Below are 17,563 nucleotides of genomic sequence, written 5' to 3'. Positions count from 1 at the left end.
GACTGCAGAGAGCAACGGAGCTGCCAGCACAAGCCTACCTATCCTGCAGAAGTTGCCGCCGCGTGCGCTATCGCCATCGGGATCTGTTGAGTGCATTGGCAAAACGAGCCATCGGGTTAGATGGTGGACGGCGCCAAGCACATCGCACGGCGCCTCATAGCGGGCGGGATCCGCCACGGTGCGAGGCAGGGGGCTCTCAGAGATCTTGGTGATAATTATTGGTCCGCATGAATTGCTAGGAAAGTAGCAGTTTGGTTCACATCGCCGAGCCCTTTGCCCTCCGCAAGACCCGGCTGCCGATGCAGCTCAGGGACTGTGTGCTCTCCGGCAGACCAGGATACGTACCATCAAATCAATGCAATCGCAGCCCGGACATCGAGACAGCCGTCGATCCCCGCACGGACAGGTCCGCGGCCGAGGAGCAGACAAGCGGGTATTCAGCAGGCTGAAGAAAACCAGTGGGACACATCGTTTCTTTCGAATGCAACACGCCGCCGTCGGATCACTGCTGCAGATGCTGTCGCTGCAGGCCGGGGCAAGAAGATATCTCGGGATGAGAGGGGAAGACGCTGGGCAGAATGCAAAATCGCCCCCGCGATTATATCGCCGTTTGGTTGGACAAGCATCGGCTGCGCCACGTTCCGATCACGCTGTGGCGCATGTCGAGGTGGCGTGCGCAGCATGTCCGTGGCTGTGCGCTGCACTGCACCGCCACGATTTGTGGCTGTGTCGCGAACCTGCCATCGCGGCATCGCCAATCCCGCTTTCGACGGCGCTTGCCGTCGCCAATCTGACCATCGACGGAGCTCGCCGTCGACAATCTGGCCATCGCCAGGCTTGCCATCGCTGGTGCGTCGCCGAGGACCCATTGGTGAGCGCCATCCGCCACCGCACTCGTTCACTGCAGCCCGACCACAAGGTCACCAGGTCGCTGGATGAACTCCTTTCACGTGAAGGCATAGCCCAAAGCCACAATTCCGCCCCATCGGCCAACGGAAGCGGTCAAGGCCGGCACCAGTCAGCCGTCGCCGATGCAGTCGCTTCGAGTCAGCGCCGGGCCAAGCGAGCGAGCGTGATCGTCTCAGACCCCTTTATATCGCACCGTCTCGTACCGGATGCATGTCTCTGCTCTCCTCCCGCCTGATCCCTCCTCCGCCCTGATCTCGCCATGCCTGCCGTCTTGTCCGTCCCGCTGCCCGTGGAAAAGTTCCTGCGGCTGTTCTACATCGTCTCGCCCTCGCGCACGACCTTCACCTCGCTCGAGGATATCCCGGATTACACGCAGGAGGCCATCCCCTCCTTTGTCGTTACTATCTCGCTCGAGCTTGTCTATTACCTCCTGTTTGATCGACGGGGTCTCAAGCGCGATGACGGGTCGTGGGCCACGGCCAAGTGGCGGATGAACGACATCGTCGGCAGTATTACGGTAGGCGCCGGCCCATTCCAAGCCAGGGGCATCCAAGCGCAATCGATCCGCTCCATCGCGCAACTTCCTTTGCTTCGTCGTCTGCCCTCCCCTCCTATGCTCTCGTCGGCACCCGGAACAGCAACTGACTCGCTGGCGTGACGATTCTTCCCAACACCGCTGTCTGTCTCGCAGGCTGGAAGTCTCTACACCATCTCCAAATTCTTCATTCCTCAAATCGAAACGCTTGGATATATCTATGTCTGGGACCACTTCCGAGTCTACGGCTTGGATCCCACCAGCCTCCCAACTTGGATCGCAGCCTTTCTGGCTGCCGACCTGGGTTACTACTGGTTCCACCGCATGGCCCATGAAGTCAACTTCATGTGGGCCGCCCATGTCGTCCACCACTCGTCGGAGCACTACAACCAGTCGACGGCTCTCCGCCAGTCCATCTTCCAGCAGCTGACCTCGTGGGCATTTTATCTGCCCGCGGCGTTGTTCATTCCTCCTTCAATGTTCTTCGTCCACCGCCAACTGACGGTGCTGTATCAGTACTGGATCCATACCGAGGTTGTTCCTCACCTTGGATTCCTCGAGTATATCATCAGTAAGTTGGTCTCCATCGAAACAATCTCATCGGCTTTGGCTTCGACAGCCGATTTTGCACCAGCTGGCCGGCCAAGATGGAGTGACGACCTTCGCTACTGCTGCTTCACCTTGGGCCCTGAGCTCTGCATTTGACATGGCAAACTGAATGCTCTTCGTCGCTTCCAGACACTCCGTCTTCTCACCGAGTTCATCACGGCCGGAACCCATACTGCGTCGACAAGAACTATGCCGGCACGCTCATCATCTGGGATCGCCTCTTCGGCACTTACGAGCCCGAGCGAGTTTATCCGCAGGTGGTTGCTCGCAAGGAAGACGAAGAGCCTGTGCGTTACGGCTTGGTCCATCCCATCAACACCTTCAACCCCATCACCGTCCAGACTCATCACTTTGTCCACATCCTCAAGACCGCCTACCAGACTCCCGGCTGGATCAACAAGGCCAAGGTACTTGTCTATGGACCTGGATGGCACCCCGGCACCCCTCGCACCGGCTTGGTCTCGGAGCTGCCTCCCATCGACCGCCACAACCCACCTCCCAAATACGACCCCGAGCTTCCCTTGGACCTCGCCGTCTACAACGGGCTCCATGCCGTCACCACCATCGGCCTCTCGGCCCTGTTCTTTGAAAAGGCGTCGACTCTGTCGCTGTCGGCCATCCGCCTTGTGACGGGCTATCTTGGCATCAGCTTCTATTCGACCGGGGCGCTCTACGACGCCCAGCCCGATGCCCTCAGCATCGAACTCGTCAAGAACGTCGTCGGCTGCGCTCTCCTCGAGGCCGCCAAGGGCCATTCTTCGATCCCAGCGTCCGGTCGACTGGGTCTGCAGCTGCTCCAGGCATTCTACCTCGGCAGCGGGGTCTACATTGGCTCCAAGTTGATCCGCCGAGGTCGCAACTGGGCCAGCAACAAACCCAAGACCCAGTGAGCAGTAGCTGCGGGGATATTTCCATGTTCGCTGGATGCTCTGGTGCCCGTTTGTACTCTTACAATCGCCGAGCACCTCATCGCCACGCTGTCATTGCTCTGCCACCGCACCCACAACTGCGACTACTCCTCTTGGTACTTCCGATCTCATACGATGCTTTTACCATTGAATACGACAAACTGTACAACTCGCTTGCTTCCGAGTATATCGCTTTCACGAACGGATCATCGATTCAGTTGCAGGCGAGGGATCGTTCGCGTTGGCAGCATCGTCACTCCCGCCAGACAAGGCCCAATCGCACATGGCGCTGGCACCATGGCTTCCGCTTGGATTGAAGTGAGCAGCTAGAGTGCACTCACCGAACAGAATGCTGGCTATTGTAGTCTCGGGCCCAATCGAGCTGTAAATGCGCGTCCTCCCATTTAGCGACCACACTGCATGATAGTTCTTCGAAAGGCCGCGGACGTGCCCGTTCTTGGCAAACTGTGTATGTCGCTTGATTTCGGATACTCTTTATTGAGCAAAGGTGCGAGTGTCCGCTGGCAGAGGAGCAGGCGATCGCGGCATCGGACAGGATTGCACCAGACCGCATGGCTACCTATCCCTGGCTCGGTTTCCGTTCACAGAAACCCGCACTTGACCGCAGCATCTTGTCGAGAGACATCAGCGCGAGCTTCACTCAGAATTTGGGTATCCGCAGATTCTTGCTGATCTGTGCTGTGCCGCTGATAGCGTAAACCAGGACAAAGGGCTAGGGATTGCGAGTCATCGGCTGTGTCAGCTCGCATCGGGCAGAACGACAGGTCACCCAGCCGTGGCTCGCGAATGACTTACATGGAATGTCCAGCCAGCAAAGATAAACTTGCCGCCCGGCAGCTGTGGATGGATTACATCAGTACCTGCGCCGGCCCGAGCGATTGTGACTCTATGCTCTCTCCCAACAACACACTGAGGATCGGAAAAAGGCACGACGGTCCCAGGTCAACCGGGTACTTACCGAGACGTCGCCAATGAGACCGATCGTAGATAGATACGCAATCAGGAGAGCAATCAAGACCGTTGTGGCTAGAACGAGGAGGTTTAGTGTGAGTGCTGGACCGGGGGCTGCCTTTCTGGCATTCATACGCGACCACCCGCTTCTCGATCTGCCGCTCATGCCGCTCTGATCCATTCGCTCTGCATGTGCTCCGCTGAGCCTTGCTGTTGGGCCATACGAATGGGTGTTCCTTCAAAGAATCGGACTTTTCCAGTATGGTCCTTGTTTGTGATGGCCGTCACGTTGTATCGGGCCAGACGAGCGACTCCACAGTTGACAAAGTACAGGAGGATGAGCAGATCCTGTTGTTTGAGTCAGCACGAGGGATTAGCTCGTTGCATGGTTCGGGGATAATCCAGAGTGCAAGTGTTGTTTGCAGATCTATCCAGTGGAGTTGCTTGATTGTGCAAGCATCCAACATATCTCTGCACCGGCACAAGGCTGCCGAATGCTTGACCAACATTCACACATACCCACAGGCCCTGGAGCCCAACGGCAAAGCCAAGTACGGCGGGAGCGACGCCAAACGAGATGACATCGGCGAGAGAATCAAGTTCCTGTCCCAGCTGGGACTCGGTGCCTCTCCATCGTGCAACTTTGCTGGTACGGTATGATAAACGAGGCGGAGGGTTGTGAGCACAAAGTTGGGTAGGACCAGCGATCGAGTGGTAGTCGCCTGCATCACTACGCAAGTACTGCAAACACACGCACCGAGCTTACCCATCGATGATATCAAAGAACAGTGCCGCAGGAAGCAGCCAGATGGCGGCATAGAGGAACCACTCGTTCTGGGTCGTGACGTATTTCAGAGAGGCCAGGATCGAGGTGCAGCCCGAGCTGGAGCGGAAACAAGGGAGCCGTAGCGGATGCAGTCACAATTGAAGCGGCAATTGATCGTTCGTCGGCAGAGAGCCGTTGGCATCAAGAGGAAAGTCAGTCAATGTGCGAGTCCGCCGCCATGCAGCGCCAACTCGTCCGTTGTGTCGAACCTTTGAAGTTGCCATCGAGACTTCCTCCCTCCCTCGACATCATCGCAGATCCTGGGAGCAGCCCGGCGCCCGAAGCCGGTATGCACTTACGCGCTGTTGCAGAGCGTCACAATGTCGGCCAGGAAGAGTCCTCGGACTAGCGAAAGATAGCGGGGCTGATGGCGAGTTCGCTTGGGCACGGGCTTGTGGACATCTCTGGGCTGTCCGCCGACGGGGTCGGCAGAGGCGGCTGGCGTGCGGCGAGACATTCCGTTTGGACTCGAGAGCGCTTGATGGACAAAGGAGAGGCGGCGCAGGCAAGGACAGCGACGCAGCAGACGAGCCGGACGGAATAGCAGCAGCCAGATGGGATCGCAGCGGCCGGGCAAGATAGCGCTCGCAGGCCAGACGACGGACAGAGAGCTTTGTTGGCAGCGGGCGGGTGTTGCCAAAGCGCCAAAAAAATCGCAATCGAACCGTGCTGCGCACCCAGCAGCCGAGAATTCCAGCGATCTGGCCGAGACCAACACCGGCAAGATCGCGGCCAGCAGCGACAAGACCACGACCGCCCGAGAACACCGGCAGACGGCATCAGCACGCACGATGCCCAAGCTCAAGAACTCGCTGCGCAACCTGCTGCAGGTCCGTGCCCAGAACGCCAAGCAAAAGGCCGGCGGCAAGCACACCGCCAAGGCGGGCCAGAAGCCGAGCCAGAAGCCAAACCAACGATCAAATCCCTCCCACAACTCACGGCACGGAGCCAGGCCCAACGAACATGCCAGCCCCGTATCCAAAGGGCCGGTCGAGACCAGCGTAGATCAGATCGAGGCAAGCGATGAGACTGAGGAGGCTCCCGAGCTGGTGCCAGTCGAAGAAGCCGCCCCCACCCGCGATCAGCGGCCCTCCAAGCACAGGATCCCGCCAACGATGCCCTACCAGGACGGCGACTCGATTCTGCTCGTCGGCGAAGGGAACCTCAGCTTTGCAAGAGCCCTGGTCGAAATCGTCCCACGCTCTCTGTTGACGGCGACAGTGTTTGACTCGGAAAAGATCGTCATGGAGAAATATCCGGACGCAGCCCGGAACATCAAGGCCGTGGCCGATTCTGGCGGCGCTGTGCTCTTTGGCATCGATGCCACAAAGCTCGAGGGTTACAGAAAGCTCCGGAACAAGCGCTTTGACAAAATTGTCTTCAACTTTCCGCATGCAGGTACGCTCGCCGCTGTGGTCTGGGTGGATCCGACGTGGGATATCGCCGTGCAAGATGCCGGGGAAGCCATCGTTTTCAGATTCCTCCAGTGAGCATGGCTGCACTATCGCTACTGATGCGCTACATATCGATTTGACAAGGCGCTGGCATCAAGGACCAGGATCGAAACATCCAAATCAACCAGGAGCTGCTGTCGTCGTTCTTCCTGAGCGCCCTGCCCTTCCTCAAGTCACGCACGACATACCAAGATCCCGTTGACGGAGAAATCCATGTGACCCTCAAGGAGGGAGAGCCATACGAGTCGTGGCGCATCAAGAAGTTGGCACAGATGACGGGGCTGCTCAAGTGCGCAACGTCCTTCGAGTTTGTGCCGCAAATCTACCCGGGATATGCCCATCGGCGCACAATTGGGTTCCAGGAGGGCATCAGCAAGGACCACAACGAGGAGCTGCAGCTGAAGCGCTGCCGAACGTTCGTCTTTGTGCGTGTCGATGCAAAAGACGATACGGGAACCTATCGACCGGGCTGGAATAGCAGGCACCGATCGCGCCGACGGCGAGCACAAGACAGCGATCGCTCGGACAGCGACGATGCCCAGGATGGCGATGGGGACGGTCTAGGCGATGAGGATGGCTCGAACGAGGCAGAGTAGGGGGACCGGGTGGCGGCGGTGCCACGGCAGTGTTGGCTTGATGGAGCAAAAAGCAGCTCGCGGAGTAAAATAAACTGTCGAAATTGTTTGGGAGGCCTGTGGTGTGCACAGCTGCTGATGTATCGGGGCCCTGCGACTGCGAGGTGGTCGGAAACCTGGTTGCCTGCAAGTCACTGCTCGCCTGGCTGCCACACTTTGACGCCGACACGATCCATTCACCCAAACACCTCATTCGCCGGAACCTGGTTGTCTGGACCAGGCCGCTCGCCGTTGACGTCTGGTGTCATCTGCCGGTGGCGCCCACCCCACAGCCCCCGGCTCGAATGCGGTTGGAGTGCCGCTCGCCGCTCGCCGCCCTTCCCCGAGCCCGAACGACCGCCTTCGGACCAACCTTCGTCGGCGATCGCCTCGGCTTCATCGCAGCACTCTCCCACCTCCTCTGTCTGAGCACCCCTCCCTGCCTCTCTGTCTAGCACCATGGCGGAATCCCAGTCGGCCCTCCTTCTCCGCAAGCAGCTTCGAGGTCGGTTGCCACCTGTGCTGCTTTGCTGCTGCTCCCCCCCCCGCCGAGTGCGACCCCAGGCGATCGTCTGCTCGCCGGTCCTTGGCTGTATTCGGTCGGCTGGAAAGTCCTTACGCCATCGCCTCGGCCCTCGCAGCGATCCTGGCAATGGGGCTCGATTCCTCTCCCTGTCGGACCCGACTGTTCCCTCCCCGCACCCACTTACGTTCCCTCTGCTCCTCATTGGTAGACCTCAACAAAAACCCCGCCCAAGGATTCTCCGCTGGCCTGGTTGACGACAGCAATGTCTACGAGTGGTATGCGTCTTGGAATGCTGCTTATCGGCACGGCGTTGGCTGTGCTTGACAATCGTGTATCCTTGGAGCCATTGATGCGGCTGTGTTCATCCTCCTCCCATTTCCGCCACCACAGGGACGTGATGATTGTCGGACCCGAAGGCACGCTCTAGTGAGTATCGAGCCCATCCGTTCTCCGTTGTCGTGCTGGCGCTGGTGGTGGTGTGTCGCCGACAGCCCCGCCGCAGTCGCTGCGCCCGGACCTGTCCTTTTTTTTTCGGCATCACTTGTGCTGTGGCTGATATTCGTGTCGATCTCGTCCGCAATGCAATACAACGCAATGCACTGCGCTATGCTGCTTTGCTTTGGACCCTGCAGCGAGGGCGGCTTCTTCAACGCCCGCCTGTCCTTCCCCGAATCCTATCCGATGATGCCGCCCACGATGAAATTCACCAGCGACATGTGGCATCCCAACGTGTATCCCAACGGCGATGTCTGCATCTCCATTCTCCACGCCCCAGGTAGGTGTTCAATGTGTGTGTTCAGAGTGTGTTCAGAGTGTGTTCAGAATGCTCGACACAACCGCACGGCCCAGAACAGGAGGGCGACTGCTGTGGCGTGAGCCTAACCCTTCTCAATCCCACGACACCCAAGGCGATGACAAGTACGGCTACGAGCAGGCGTCGGAACGATGGCTTCCTATCCATACCGTCGAAACCATCATCATCAGCGTGATCTCGATGCTCAGCAGCCCCAACGACGAATCGCCCGCCAACATCGAGGCAGGAGTACGTATCAGCCTCCTGGATCGTGTGATTCTGGCACGGGACTGTCTCCCCGCTCCCCGCCTGACTCGCCGATCTGGCGCCTGCCGCCACGTTTGCGGCTGGGCACGTTCGTGTGTGCAGCCTGTCCTGTTGTCTTTGGCCCAGTGCACGTATCATCCCCGCTTGCGCATCTCCTCCTTGACGAACGTTACTAACAAACTGCACCCCGTTCTCCGTGTTGCCTTTTGCGGCTGCCTGAGCAGAAAGAGTGGCGAAACGATCCCGTTCTCTTCAAGAAGAAGGTGCAGCGGATTGTCCGAAGGAGCATAGAGGGTTAGGTTGCGGGATGATGACTGAACAGGCAAACACCCCCCAGATGAAGCAGCGAGGGAGGCCCACCGACCATCCCTTCTGTATATTTGAGCTTGTCGTCGATGACCGTGGGAATTTGTGGTTTACTTCTGGCGTGGCTGTTTATGTTCCTACTTTTCGTGTACACAACTTCCACTTCACTCCCTATCTTTGCCTCTCTTTTCGACTCTGTGCTTCTTTCCTATCCATTCATACCTTTGTACTTTGTATTGAGCGTATTTATATTTATGCGAGATCCCGACCCCCTCCCTCTTGCTCGTCTGGCGATTCCCTTTTGCTGCTTTGAAGAAGCGAAATAGATCCACTCTGTTTTCTCTCTGCCCATCGGTGCTGTGCTGACTCGATGCGATAGTGTCTTGGTGGCCGATAACATATTCAGAATCAGCGAGTCGGATGCTCGGCCATGCGTCATCCATTGGGTTCCGCCGTTGTTTGCTTGGACAGATGCCACCAGCATCGTGAACAAGCGAGCCTGCTTTCTACAGACCCCCCTTGAGTAGCTGCGCAACATGAATCCGGTTGTAGGCATTGGCTGGGATTGCCGACGCCAGCACGCCAACCGACAACGAGACCAGCACAGTAAAGATGAACAATCCGAGCGGGAAACTGAAGTCAAAGGGGAGGTCCAGGAATGTTGTGAATTGCAGATTCAGCGTCGCGGAGGTGAGTAGGCCTGCGGGTTGGGTTAGGTTGGGTTGGGTTGGATTGGTGGTGAGCCAGGAGAAACAGGTTTGCGCCGCCAACCGCCTGCCGCCGCCGCCGCCAGGAACGCAAAGATATACATGACGAAAGCACCGGCCACGACATTGCGCTGGTACGGCTCCTCACCAACGACTGTGCCAACCAGCATCGATGCCAGTAGCAGGGAGACTGCCTCATACACATATATCTTGACGATTTGAAGCTTCTACGAATCACATGTATCCACAGTGGCAGCGGGATTTTGGTACACGAGAGAGTCGGTTGGCTCCAGTATCCAAGGCAATCACGGGCACCCTCCCCCACATTCCCATCAGCGAGCGCCATCAGTCGCAAGAGTCTAGCCCAGTCGACGGTCACTGCCGGGATGCAAGCCAGACTCACCTCCAACCCGATTGATCGGAGCACCCCCAGTTCCCACGAGCTGCTTCGCATGTTCTCCAGGAATGTGACCCAGAGAACAATGAAGCACAGGATCACAGCCACGAAAGAAACTATGCAAGTGAAACGCCATCCCCGAGAGAATTGCTGTTAGCACACATTCGATCGCTGATACACTCTGCATCCGGCCAGTCGGCTCGGGCGGCTTGGTAACATGGGTCGATGGGATGGTCGGATGCACCCATACCAATATAGAAAATGACCAAGATACTGCTTGATGTTGCCGCAGTAACACTGACTTCTTGATCCAGCGTGGTGACGGTGAAGGTGCTGCCGGTGACGAGTGTGTTGAGGTCATTGACCACAGCGAGCTTCTGGTCTGCTGAAGCCGAGTCCCGGATATTGACAAATGCTCGCTGGACGGGAACCGAGATTCCACTGCTTGGCGGAGCAAGAGACGAGGCGCCATAGGACACATTGAGCAGGAACGCATAGTCGCTGAAGGTGACGAAGAGGGGAGTGTTTGACGTGGACTGCTGTATGATAGAGGGAAACCCGGGGAGCTTTTCCACGGCAGCTATCGGCTTGACGATGAAGATCTTGTCCGATGCCTGGGCCGAGTTGACCGACAAGTCAAGAATCAAATGCTGGTTGACGGTGATGATGTCGTTCTTGAGAGAGTCCGCAATGATCACTGGTATCAGCGGCGTCGTCTGGAAGTGGCTCATGAACTGAGTATCGACCGTTGCGACATAATCAGAGAGCAGCGGCGGGTCGAGCGGTGCCTGCAGCATGGCGCGCGCAGAGGGATTGTAGAGTGTCTGGAAAATATCGGGCTTGCCCGAGCTGGTCATTGGAAAGCTGAGGGATTCGTCTGTCGCCGAGGGAACATAGTACCGAGAGTTGACGGAGCTGAGAAAGCTGGATTCGAGTGCGGTAATCTGTACCGACACCGTGAAGGCCGAAATGGAGACCAAGCTGCGAAGCTGAGATGAGGACAGGACAGCTTCCTGGTTCATCGGGAACTACAAGGGGCGACAGGTAAGCCAAAAGTGGATATGGATGCATGCTGTCTCGCGGAATCGCCAAATGTCGCTCTGACGCCGCTTTACCACAGCCGACGGAACTTACAGAGGCGAAGCTGAAGCTTTCGACAACGGAAGGGTCACGGTCCTCCAACGAGCCGCTCTGCAGCAACGTAAAATATTCTCGCAGGGCCGATGCGTTTAGAGGAGTGCCGATGCTGCTGCTGGAAACAACGACGTTCGATCCCTGCGACCACTCGATTTGTTCTGAAAACGAGCTGGATTGCAGATCAAACATGGCAGCAGCAAAGATAATGAATGCAAGACACAGAGAGAAAATGAGCGACGCCGTCGAGTTGGTCGACCGGTGGACGGTCAAGTTCTTGCTGACGACGCTGTGAAGGGGTCGATCGGCGCCCCATATGATGCAGAAAGCGAGCACATGTTCAAGCGGATGCTGAAGTGCGTGCCCGATGACCACTAGTCCGATGATCAGGCCTTTTATCGGCGTGTCAAAGCGATGAGATGTGTCAGTCGTCGATCAAGAAACCTCCAGAGCCATGACATGCATCTGGAGAAGGCAGTTCCAAAATGCCCAAGCGCAGCCTGAACAACAGATACAAGCTGAACAGCTCTGCGCCGCTGCGCGTCTCATCATGCAGGACGCCGTACAGACGGCGGCAGCTCTCACGGTATCTGCCAGCCTGCCGCCTCTGTCGGTTGACCAGCATATTGTCCTCGTGTTTGGGTATGCTAGCAACGTACCTATCAATAGAGTCGTCATGATCGTGAAGAACAGACTGGTGTCGCCGAGAACAAACGCCAATGGAGATCCGCAGTACACTAGCAGCCCGACTCCGACGACAACCAGAGCGAGCAGTGAATGGGTCGGACTCACGCCAAGGCTCTCCATTGTCTGGACTGTTGCCGAAGTTTGGAGAGCCATGTGGTGGAACATGTCGAGCGAATCGCGCAGAGTCTTGCCCAAGGCACGTTGGATTGGCACAGTAATGCCGATAAGTGGGAAGGCAAAACCCATGGAAGCTCCGAGGGCGATGGGGACGGCACCCAGTCCAGGCGCGAGCACGATCCTGGTCAACGAGAATATGTAGCCGTTGCTTCCAAGCGAGATCAGGAATCCGACCAACAGCCCAACGCTGACGCCTGGAATTGCCAAAAACAGATACTTGCAGGGTTCAAAGCGATGTTCGGCAAAGGCACCGTTTGAAAGTCGGTGTGTGATAGCACAATATTGTCAGTATTGCAGCGTGTCGGGTGATCTTTCCAAGACATCCTTGGTTGTCTACAATCCAGGTGCAGCAGACCCAGCCATACCTGCGAGATCAGTAGATTGACAATATGCCCATGAGACATGCCAAGCATCCGAAGCATTCCAAACTCATATGTCTTTTCGGACACGTTGGTCAGGAGGACTGAGTAGATAACCAGGCATCCCAGAAACACGAGCACGATTACAACGACGAGCAGGGCCTGGAAGAAAACAGCGACAAGCGGTAGCGAATGTCCATGAGCCAGACGAAAGCAGTGTGATTGCAACAAACAGGGTATGGCCGTGATTGTCTCTTCCTTAGCGCAGCCACCAAATGAACCTTGGCTCCAGTGTGGTTACCTGCTGAAAGTACACTCGGAACAAATCCGTGACATCCAACGAGTTTGATAGCAAATCGTAGCATCGCATGGGGTAGTCGGTGCCCAGCCGCAGGAAAACGTCGTTCGAGAATGAAATGAGGTCCCCGACCCTTGCGGTGGCATCCTCGAGGTAGCTTTGCACGCGATCTGCCATCATCATCGAAACCAGCATCGTGTAATCCTGTGATGAGAGCGCCATGATGGCACGTTAGTGCGAGAACATATTGAAGGGATGTATACAACGCATGCTCGCCAACACACTCACCTTGAGGCGGAAGGTTGATGGATCAAACCCGCTCGTGCCATTCGGAGACTGCGAGAGCGAGAGCACAAGTCCCAGGACACTGTCGTTTTGTGCCTGAACGAGAATGTTTTGCCCCCAGGCTTGCGCAGTCTGATAGTCCATCAGAATGACATTGCCGATGCTGCTGGGATACTTTCCGAATGGAGACTCAAGGCCATCCATGACTTGTCAGCGGAAAGAACCGATGCAGCCGCATGTGGGGTTAGCGCATGAGATGGCTTCATCCGAGTGGTGGCGCCAGCCGTACTCACCAACGAAGCTGTTGTTGAACTGGTATTGAGGCGAGTTGTTGACAAAGTTTGTGACGCCGTTCTGATCGACAATGTAATTTCCAGATGAATCTGCTCCGGGACACAGAGCAATGATCAATTATCAGCACTAGGCACGGGTCAATCAAAGATGGCTTCCGGAACAACACGCACACCTTTTGAAAACGATTCGCTGATCGTGTTGGCCAGCGTTGGATTCAGCAGAGAAACAAAGAGCGGACTGAGGGTGTAGTTGGATCCGGGTGGCAGTACAGCACTCAGGACATCAAAGCTTTGGGAAGGGCCGCCCTGTCCTGCGACACCAAGGGATGGCAAGCTGAGCTGAATACGGGCAAGAATCAGCACTGAGTCGTATCAGGGCCAGACGAGGTGACTCGGCAACTCTTGCCCTCCCCCAACGCCACTTTCGTAGCTACGTAGCGCTGTTTCTGTAGAGCTTGCATCGTCAAAAACGCTGAGCGACGAGAACAAGCCCTATACCTGGAGATAGTCTGCAAGCGCGAGTTGGACGGTTGCGTTTTGGTTGCTGTTGGGCTCGACGTGGATTTGCGGAAGGAGCGACGCTGTGATCGAGATCTGACCTTGCGACAGCTCTTGGTACGGCCAAGAACTGGCAAGACCGATTCGCTGGCCGAGCGTAAGCCGAGGATGGTTGAGTTTGGAACGTTCTTGGACAAAGAGGAAGTGGCCTCAGGACGTCCAGAGATGAGCCCACATGTCGATCCAAACTCAGGCCGCTGTCTGCTCACCTTCTCCAGCTCAAAGTCAACGACAAGCAGATAGGCATGCTTCCAGTCCGACGCATTTTGACTGTTCCTGATTCTTGACGGGAACAGCCATCTCGGCGATGCACCCTCGAGTGAGGTTGTGCCGTCCAGTGCCGCGTTCAGCGAAGTGAAGTTGAGAAGAGGGATCGGCTGGGCCGACGTCGATTGGCCGACGCAGAGCTGGCAGGCCAAAATGGATTATTTAGAGTCCAGGCCGGGTGGCAATCAGATGTCAATCCTGTTCCCTGCCTAGACGCATGTGCAGAAACAGCATATCCCGCAGAGCGCAGGCCCAATTCGTATTCCTGCACAGGTCCCCCTCGGGTTGCCGGCAACACCAACCAAATCGTATTCTCCGATCTGCAGAGCGTGGGCGAAGAACCATTCGTTAGTTCCAGCAACGTATCGAGTTGGGGGGGATCAAGCTCGCTGGTATCGAACCGCATCAGATACGAGAGTGCAGGATTTGGCTGCGGAAACATGCTTCCTGGCTTCTAAGCCGACTGGCTGATGGGCTGGAACCCTCGATAACGGACGGATAACTCACAATGTCTTCCGAGAGCTTGAGAAAGATGAGAGGTGCCTTCGAGACAAAGTCTTGTGCGGCACTTTGGTTTTAGGCAGCATTGAGTGCACCAGGGATCGAATGGGCCCGAACTACGGATAAGTGGTGGCCTTTGCCTCGCACCGACGCAGCGATATTGCCGCTGGGTCAAGCACCGACTTGCGTGGGAACGCACTTCTCCGCAGCCCGAGCTCCAGTTGCAGATCCGATCGACGAGCACCCACCCCCGACAGCGTCTTGGGCTGCTCACCTGAGAATTGCCACAACGAGGGCGATTGCGGTGCATCCCATGAGCAGCGGGCGCTTATTCTTGCGCGCATCTCGCAGAAGATAGACGAAGAGGAGCCACAGCTGCGAGGCAGCCGAGAAAAGTCGGCCTCGATGCGATGCCATCACAGGCAGAGGCTTCTCGGGCGGCTGTGCGCGATCAATGTGGTCTCGGAGCATGTCGATTTGCTGGTAGATGCTGGCCCCACCGTCTGGACGGTCGAGCACGCCCGTGTTCTTGGAGATATCGGTTTCCATGGTGCAGTCGGTGCCGGCCAAGCTGGTTGATAATGAGGGGTGGTTGTGGGACGAAGAAAGTCGGCTTTCTTGGCCAGTCCGCTCCCTGGGCACTTGCGCTGGCACACACCCGATTCCCGCCAAATTGCGGGCCACAAACATGCGGATGGCCGGTGTCGCTCTGCGGGAGGGGCAGCGCCGGGCGGATCCGAATGTTCGTCTGGAGAGACCATGTCGGTCGTATCGACATCTGGAGAGGCCGATCTCGATCCGGAACAGAGAGCGACAGTGGCGGCGAGGAATCAACCGCTCTCTGCTGATCACTCCGCCAGCCCACTCGCCACGAGATATTCTGGAGGATCTGTACAGTGGGTGTATTCGAACAGAAGCTATCCTCAAATGATGCGCTCGGGCAGACGCCCAGTAGGCACAGCGCCGTGCGAATCGCGGAGCAAAGATTCAAACGTGCCAGGGGCTGACTGAAAGCGATCAGAAGGATGCAGCTGGGGCCAAAAAATCATCATAACAGTAGTGAAAGGAAAGGAAGAAAAAGGTCGCAGAGAATCATCAGATCTCAGAGGCGACAGGCGGGGCATCCGTGGTGCTGTTCCAGAGCAGAACGACACGGAGCTCGCGCAGTCGTTCGTAGCATTCGCTCAGCAGCGAAGAGAGGATGGCCTGGCCTTCGGGAATCTCCATCGAGGCCGGATAGCTCGAGTCTTCCTGGAACATCTCCGTGTCTGCGCTGAGGAACTCGGTGCCGTAAAAGACACCGTTGCGCTTGGAGTCTTCCAGTGTCTTGAGGATGCCGGCGATGGCGTCCAGTTCGGGCTGGATTTCATCGAGCTTCTGCTGGCGGACAAAGATCTTTCTGGATTCCCGCAGGCGGTCGCGGCAGGTCACCAGCAGCTCATATATGCCAGAGAGTGCATCGGAGACCGGCGTGGCGTCCGAGAGCATGGCATGGATGAGATTGAAGCACTGGTGGAGCAAGTAGTGGATGACGGCCTGGCCGGCGGGGATCTCGCCCGTGGACTCGCCATAAAAGATGCCGTTGACGCTGGAGCGATCGATCTCGACGAGACGGGCCTGCATGGGCTCGAGGTCGGCAGCAGTGACCTCCCATCGTCGGTCCGACACAAGGACCGATTCCAGATCGGCGTGGATCTTGGAGAGCTCCTCGTACAGCGGGCGCAGCGGGCCAGTGACTTCGTCCTTGGACGAAACAAGACGGTGCAGGGTCTCGAAGCACGAGTCCAGCAGGCCGATCAGGGCCGCCTGGCCGGCGGGGATCGAGCCGTCCTTCAGCACAAACGAGCCATTGACGCGCAGGCTGTCGATTTCGGTGAGGTTGGTTTGGATGGGGTATAGGCTGTCCAGGGTGTAGGTCTTGGAGTGCTCGTACTTTTGCAGAGTCTTGGAGGTTTCCATGAGCTTTGCATAGATGGTTTGCATTTCGGGAGCAACCGAGTCGGCAATGCCCAGCAGATACTCCAGGGTGCGGTCTGTGGGAACGTGCGAATGGGCCAGGGAGCGAAACCGCGAGGGACAGGAGTTAAGAGTGCTGCCATGGAGGGATCGCTCGTCGCAACAGGCAGGCACACGCAGAAAGGATCCGCGAGACACCCAGAGAGCAAGTACTTACGGATGCGGTTGAGAAGACCCATGAGCACAGCCTGGCCGCCAAGGACAACCGGCGGGCTGGGCGTATCGGGGTCGGCAGCCGCTCGGGGGCTGATGAACTTGCCGTCAATGACATTTTTGTTCTCGATCTGGGCGACGCGCAGCTGGTACGCCGTAACGTCCTCGATGGTGAAAGCGCCTGTTCGCTTGTACTCGTCGAGCTTGCGCGAGATGGCAATCAGATGGGTGTAGGTGGGATAGAGCTTCTCGTCGACCGAGGCGACCTTGCCCCAGAGGTTGAAGAGGGTTCCCCAGACCGAGTCGAGGACGACGTCGAGTCTGTTGGGGTCGCCGGGCAGACCGCCACGCTTTTCTCGCACCTCCCGCAGACACTGCATCATCTTGGAGGGAGAGAGAGCCAGGGGCAGGGGAAGGGACGGGTGCGAAGGCGGATGGAGAAGGGGGGCGTGGGGGATGCGAAGGCGAGCACAATGAGTATCGACAGAGCATAGAACGAGACGATGGGCTGAGTTTACCATGCACCCAGTGCCGAGACAAGAGCTGGCAAGAGCACGAGCAAAGCACAGACAATGCACAGAGAGCGGATGCTCGCATACCTTGCCGAGCTCGACGCAGTGGTGGTTGATGTCGGCGAGGGTGACGTTATTGTGGCTCTCGCGCTTCCACTTGTTCAGCGAGTGCCGGAACTTGTGGAGCGTGTTCAAGAGATCTTTCTCGTCGGAAGGGATCTGGTCCGAGATGGTGGTCTTTGGCAGACCGGTGAGGGGAGAAGAGATCATGGTTACGGTGCTATAGGACAGGGGAGTGGGGGTGGATGAAGGAGGAACAGAATCGGGATAGATGTAGTGGATATTGGACATGGCAGGCGAGTCGCAGGCAGCGCGGGGTAGTATTTATACGTCGACAGCGACGCAAGAGCGACGCAAGAACAATGCGAGAGAAACAAGCACGGCGGGCGTCGGATCAGATGATGGGGACAGAGGAGGGCGAGTGGACCGCGAAGGAGTAA

At 57.3% G+C, this 17,563-nt stretch overlaps 6 protein-coding genes across 6 annotated transcripts; 3 read left to right on the top strand and 3 right to left on the bottom strand.

Annotated features, from left to right (window-relative positions):
* Positions 1 to 717: 717 nt before the first annotated feature.
* Positions 718 to 3,134, top strand: BJ171DRAFT_485569 (Alkylglycerol monooxygenase). Its single transcript, XM_053109123.1, has 3 exons — positions 718 to 1,426; positions 1,601 to 2,015; positions 2,183 to 3,134. Exons 1-3 carry the CDS (start codon positions 1,169 to 1,171, stop codon positions 2,941 to 2,943), a joined length of 1,434 nt encoding a protein of 477 aa, XP_052972001.1. The 5' UTR covers positions 718 to 1,168; the 3' UTR covers positions 2,944 to 3,134.
* A 299-nt stretch (positions 3,135 to 3,433) lies between these two features.
* On the bottom strand, positions 3,434 to 5,375 carry BJ171DRAFT_485568 (CDP-diacylglycerol--serine O-phosphatidyltransferase). The gene is made up of 7 exons (XM_053109122.1): positions 5,059 to 5,375; positions 4,700 to 4,816; positions 4,453 to 4,579; positions 4,158 to 4,281; positions 3,941 to 4,008; positions 3,778 to 3,819; positions 3,434 to 3,694 (listed from the first exon to the last, which is right to left on the bottom strand). Exons 1-7 carry the CDS (start codon positions 5,214 to 5,216, stop codon positions 3,623 to 3,625), a joined length of 708 nt encoding a protein of 235 aa, XP_052972000.1. The 5' UTR covers positions 5,217 to 5,375; the 3' UTR covers positions 3,434 to 3,622.
* A 499-nt stretch (positions 5,376 to 5,874) lies between these two features.
* Positions 5,875 to 6,809, top strand: BJ171DRAFT_418261 (uncharacterized protein; the record flags this gene model as incomplete). Its single annotated transcript, XM_053107334.1, has 2 exons — positions 5,875 to 6,157; positions 6,298 to 6,809. The coding sequence occupies 2 exons, from the start codon at positions 5,875 to 5,877 to the stop codon at positions 6,807 to 6,809; spliced, it is 795 nt and encodes a 264-aa protein (XP_052971999.1).
* Positions 6,810 to 7,211: 402 nt separating this feature from the next.
* BJ171DRAFT_485565 (ubiquitin-conjugating enzyme/RWD-like protein) lies at positions 7,212 to 9,070 on the top strand. The gene is made up of 6 exons (XM_053109121.1): positions 7,212 to 7,332; positions 7,562 to 7,628; positions 7,744 to 7,779; positions 7,986 to 8,128; positions 8,262 to 8,395; positions 8,638 to 9,070. Exons 1-6 carry the CDS (start codon positions 7,287 to 7,289, stop codon positions 8,710 to 8,712), a joined length of 501 nt encoding a protein of 166 aa, XP_052971998.1. The 5' UTR covers positions 7,212 to 7,286; the 3' UTR covers positions 8,713 to 9,070.
* Positions 8,817 to 14,931, bottom strand: BJ171DRAFT_609452 (uncharacterized protein; the record flags this gene model as incomplete). Its single annotated transcript, XM_053115257.1, has 16 exons — positions 8,817 to 9,419; positions 9,575 to 9,653; positions 9,830 to 9,939; positions 10,074 to 10,851; positions 10,958 to 11,349; positions 11,617 to 12,037; positions 12,187 to 12,342; positions 12,482 to 12,682; positions 12,767 to 12,969; positions 13,057 to 13,146; positions 13,230 to 13,395; positions 13,555 to 13,701; positions 13,824 to 14,021; positions 14,184 to 14,201; positions 14,389 to 14,449; positions 14,657 to 14,931. 16 exons carry the CDS (start codon positions 14,929 to 14,931, stop codon positions 9,226 to 9,228), a joined length of 3,489 nt encoding a protein of 1,162 aa, XP_052971997.1. The 3' UTR covers positions 8,817 to 9,225.
* A 329-nt stretch (positions 14,932 to 15,260) lies between these two features.
* Positions 15,261 to 17,528, bottom strand: BJ171DRAFT_454098 (uncharacterized protein). Its single transcript, XM_053108240.1, has 3 exons — positions 17,151 to 17,528; positions 16,556 to 16,934; positions 15,261 to 16,415 (listed from the first exon to the last, which is right to left on the bottom strand). Exons 1-3 carry the CDS (start codon positions 17,412 to 17,414, stop codon positions 15,478 to 15,480), a joined length of 1,581 nt encoding a protein of 526 aa, XP_052971996.1. The 5' UTR covers positions 17,415 to 17,528; the 3' UTR covers positions 15,261 to 15,477.
* Positions 17,529 to 17,563: the final 35 nt, after the last annotated feature.

Source organism: Polychytrium aggregatum, assembly GCF_025602895.1.
Source record: "Polychytrium aggregatum strain JEL109 chromosome Unknown BJ171scaffold_1, whole genome shotgun sequence".
Classification (NCBI taxonomy): domain Eukaryota; kingdom Fungi; phylum Chytridiomycota; class Chytridiomycetes; order Polychytriales; genus Polychytrium; species Polychytrium aggregatum.
This window is presented reverse-complemented; position numbering and strand designations above follow the sequence as displayed.

Excerpts from the sequence above, each read along its gene's own strand:
- BJ171DRAFT_454098 (XM_053108240.1), bottom strand. The coding sequence starts at position 17,414 with ATGTCCAATATCCACTACATCTATCCCGATTCTGTTCCTCCTTCATCC. Across the intron at positions 16,935-17,150 it reads ACTGCGTCGAGCTCGGCAAG|ATGATGCAGTGTCTGCGGGA; the intron begins GTATGCGAGCAT and ends TCTCCCTCCAAG. Across the intron at positions 16,416-16,555 it reads GGGTCTTCTCAACCGCATCC|ACCGCACCCTGGAGTATCTG; the intron begins GTAAGTACTTGC and ends ACGTTCCCACAG.
- BJ171DRAFT_485565 (XM_053109121.1), top strand. The coding sequence starts at position 7,287 with ATGGCGGAATCCCAGTCGGCCCTCCTTCTCCGCAAGCAGCTTCGAG. Across the intron at positions 7,333-7,561 it reads TCTCCGCAAGCAGCTTCGAG|ACCTCAACAAAAACCCCGCC; the intron begins GTCGGTTGCCAC and ends CCTCATTGGTAG. Across the intron at positions 8,396-8,637 it reads CCGCCAACATCGAGGCAGGA|AAAGAGTGGCGAAACGATCC; the intron begins GTACGTATCAGC and ends CTGCCTGAGCAG.
- BJ171DRAFT_485568 (XM_053109122.1), bottom strand. The coding sequence starts at position 5,216 with ATGTCTCGCCGCACGCCAGCCGCCTCTGCCGACCCCGTCGGCGGACAG. Across the intron at positions 4,282-4,452 it reads TTGGGCTCCAGGGCCTGTGG|GATCTGCTCATCCTCCTGTA; the intron begins GTATGTGTGAAT and ends CTCAAACAACAG. Across the intron at positions 3,695-3,777 it reads TTGCTGGCTGGACATTCCAT|CCCTTTGTCCTGGTTTACGC; the intron begins GTAAGTCATTCG and ends CGCAATCCCTAG.
- BJ171DRAFT_485569 (XM_053109123.1), top strand. The coding sequence starts at position 1,169 with ATGCCTGCCGTCTTGTCCGTCCCGCTGCCCGTGGAAAAGTTCCTGCGG. Across the intron at positions 1,427-1,600 it reads ACATCGTCGGCAGTATTACG|GCTGGAAGTCTCTACACCAT; the intron begins GTAGGCGCCGGC and ends TCTGTCTCGCAG. Across the intron at positions 2,016-2,182 it reads ATTCCTCGAGTATATCATCA|ACACTCCGTCTTCTCACCGA; the intron begins GTAAGTTGGTCT and ends CGTCGCTTCCAG.